Raw genomic sequence first — 2,573 nt, 5'->3', positions numbered from 1 at the left:
GGGGGGGGTGGAGGAGCCTTACCTTTTCTCCTTCTCATCATCTCTTCTGATATGTATGATAAGAAGGAAGTCACCAGCTATGATCTAACCCATATTTGTGCCCACTATGGCCCATTTGGGGTGTTGAATCACATCACACTGTGGGGACCCAACATTACTTGGGTCTCAAAATCATCAACACCAGATTGGGTTAAGACTATGATTTTCTTCTCATATTTTTTTTTTTTCTAACAACGGATATCCAGGTCTCCGACTTGAAGGATTATGATTATCATATGTTGCTAATAATGCTCATTTTGGGGTTGTTAATGTAAATCGTTTATCCATTTATGCCGTCTACAGGTCAAAAGGGATTTTGGGTCGTTTGATAAGTATATATGGGGATTCATCAACCACAAACCCATAGCTACTCAATACAAATCATGCCTTAAGATCCCGGTGAAGACGTCGAAATCAGAGACCATCAGTAAAGACATGGTTAGGAGGGGTTTCAGGTCTGTTGGGCCTACCGTCATCCACTCGTTCATGCAAGCCGCTGGTCTCACCAATGACCACTTGATGAGCTGTCCACGTCACCTCCAATGCACGGCATTAGACACATCCAACCGGTCCACCGTGGCCCCTGCTCTATAGAATCAAATCACATAACTATTAATATAACCACAGGAGCCCATCACTGCCCAAAGCCCAAAATGTGTTCTAACTATTTTTTAGTTTGAATGGTAGTTGTATAGTATTAAAGGAGATAGAAAAAAGGGATTTTAAAAAAATATATATAGAGAGAGGCTTGTGAGTTTTGAATTGTAATTTGTGACTTGTGAGATGCTGTGAGATTTTTTAAACGACAGTGATTGTTCAGGAATGGATGGATGGATAGAGGAAAGTGATTAGAGAAGAGAGAAGGAAATTAAAGGATGGAGTATATATTGTGGTGGGGGGAAACAGAGAGCATGTGCATATGGCAGGCATGACATGTGTTGGGTGTCAGAGATTTTCATTCCATGTGAGCTGTGACCACCTACTCATTATTCCCTACCCTTTAACAGGCTGTGTGTGAAGGATATTGATAACCAAAGCAGGACCATTCCTTCCTTCCTTCTTATTCTCCACTTTCCTTTTCCTTATTAAGGGTTAAGTATGGCCCTTAATCTTTCCCACTACTATATGTTGATTTCCTAACACCTGTAGCTTTGTAGGGGAGGAGATACTAATAACATATCTTCCCCTGTTTCATGGATTTGCTGTGGAGTTTTTTTTTTTTCTTTTCCCCTGGGGAGTGTTTGTTTGTAAATTTGGCATGTGGGTTCTGTACTGTTTGCTCACCTGATATACTTTTTAAATGTTAACAGCTTAAGATAGGTATCTTGTTCCAACTGCCCATGATCCTTTCACATTCTTTTTGTATTCTGCCATTCTTTTCACTACTTCTTATCATTTGTACACTATATCCATATAGTATGGGGAAAAAATCATCATAACACGACACAACGTCAGTACTATTTCTCTCTCACATGTCGATGATATCATTCTCCGCACCACCATTAAGATATAATACCTACGTAAATGCACTGCTCAGCCATTGTCCAAAACGCCTATGTAAAGTAACACAGACCAATGATGCTCTTCTATCTTATGAAGATGTCATGATCCTTCCTTCTTGAGCTCTGACTCTCTTGAGTTGCCATCAATTCACTCAATATTAGTAAAGGTTGCTCCCTATAGACGTGTACAGTATATATCCATGGAAGATTAGATCTGAAGGAGTTGTTTACTTGAGCTGCACTTGATCGGTGAGAAAACATTCAAATTAGACTATCTTTGAGGTTAGGATCAAGAGGTTAGATGGCTATAGATTTTATTAAATCTCACATCGCATGAGCAACTGAGCAAGGATATCAAAGGGAGAGGAACTTATATCTCAATAATTATATTCAGATCCTCATAAAAAATCTCCTTTTAGAGAAATGCACAATCCATAGAATGAAGACCTAAGACCTTCTTCAGAAACACAGAAAAATTGCTGCACAAATATATTAAAAAATTAAAAAAGTACAAGACCCTTTTTCATCTTCAAAGTCCAGAGGCATTAAACGGAGGGTTCTTAGGAGGGGTGTCAACCGGTCGGGTCGGTCCGGTTTCGATCGGACTTAATCGGTCTTCTAGACTTTCAAAGGCTACACCGTGTCCGCCCATTTAACTAATCAGGCTTAGTTATTGAGGGCATGGTACACTTTATATTTGGTCGGTCGGCCTCGGGTTATAATCGGGCTACCTTAATCGGGTTTTAGTCGGGCCTTAACCGGGCTACGGACATGTTTAATGTTAAACGGGCTTTAATCGGTTTTTAAACGGGTCATCTTTAAAATGTGCTCTTATATTCCGGCCCACTCATGCAAGCCCAAAAAAATAAAAATAAATCAATAAATGATACCAAATATAACCATTATTTAAAATGTGAACATGTCTTTACTTTTTAGTTTTTATTCTTTAATTTTGGGGGTAAAATATGTGTTCTACAATCATTAAAGGGTCGGGCCAAGTCGGTGCACAATAGGCTGATCTCAATCACTCTT

The 2,573-nt window shown here is 39.3% G+C and overlaps 1 protein-coding gene across 1 annotated transcript in view; it reads left to right on the top strand.

Annotated features, from left to right (window-relative positions):
• The window catches only part of LOC122058894, a 2,845-nt gene extending 1,472 nt beyond the window's left edge, over positions 1-1,373 (top strand). The window contains exon 5 of the mRNA XM_042621598.1: positions 343-1,373. Coding sequence (XP_042477532.1) covers positions 343-633 — 291 coding nt within the window. The 3' untranslated portion in view covers positions 634-1,373. The remainder of the gene's footprint in view (positions 1-342) is intronic.
• The last annotated feature ends 1,200 nt before the right edge of the window (positions 1,374-2,573 follow it).

The sequence above is a fragment of the Macadamia integrifolia genome, chromosome 13, assembly GCF_013358625.1.
Source record: "Macadamia integrifolia cultivar HAES 741 chromosome 13, SCU_Mint_v3, whole genome shotgun sequence".
NCBI lineage: Eukaryota > Viridiplantae > Streptophyta > Magnoliopsida > Proteales > Proteaceae > Macadamia > Macadamia integrifolia.
The sequence above is the reverse complement of the archived record's forward strand: the minus strand, read 5'-3'. Positions and strand labels throughout refer to the sequence as shown.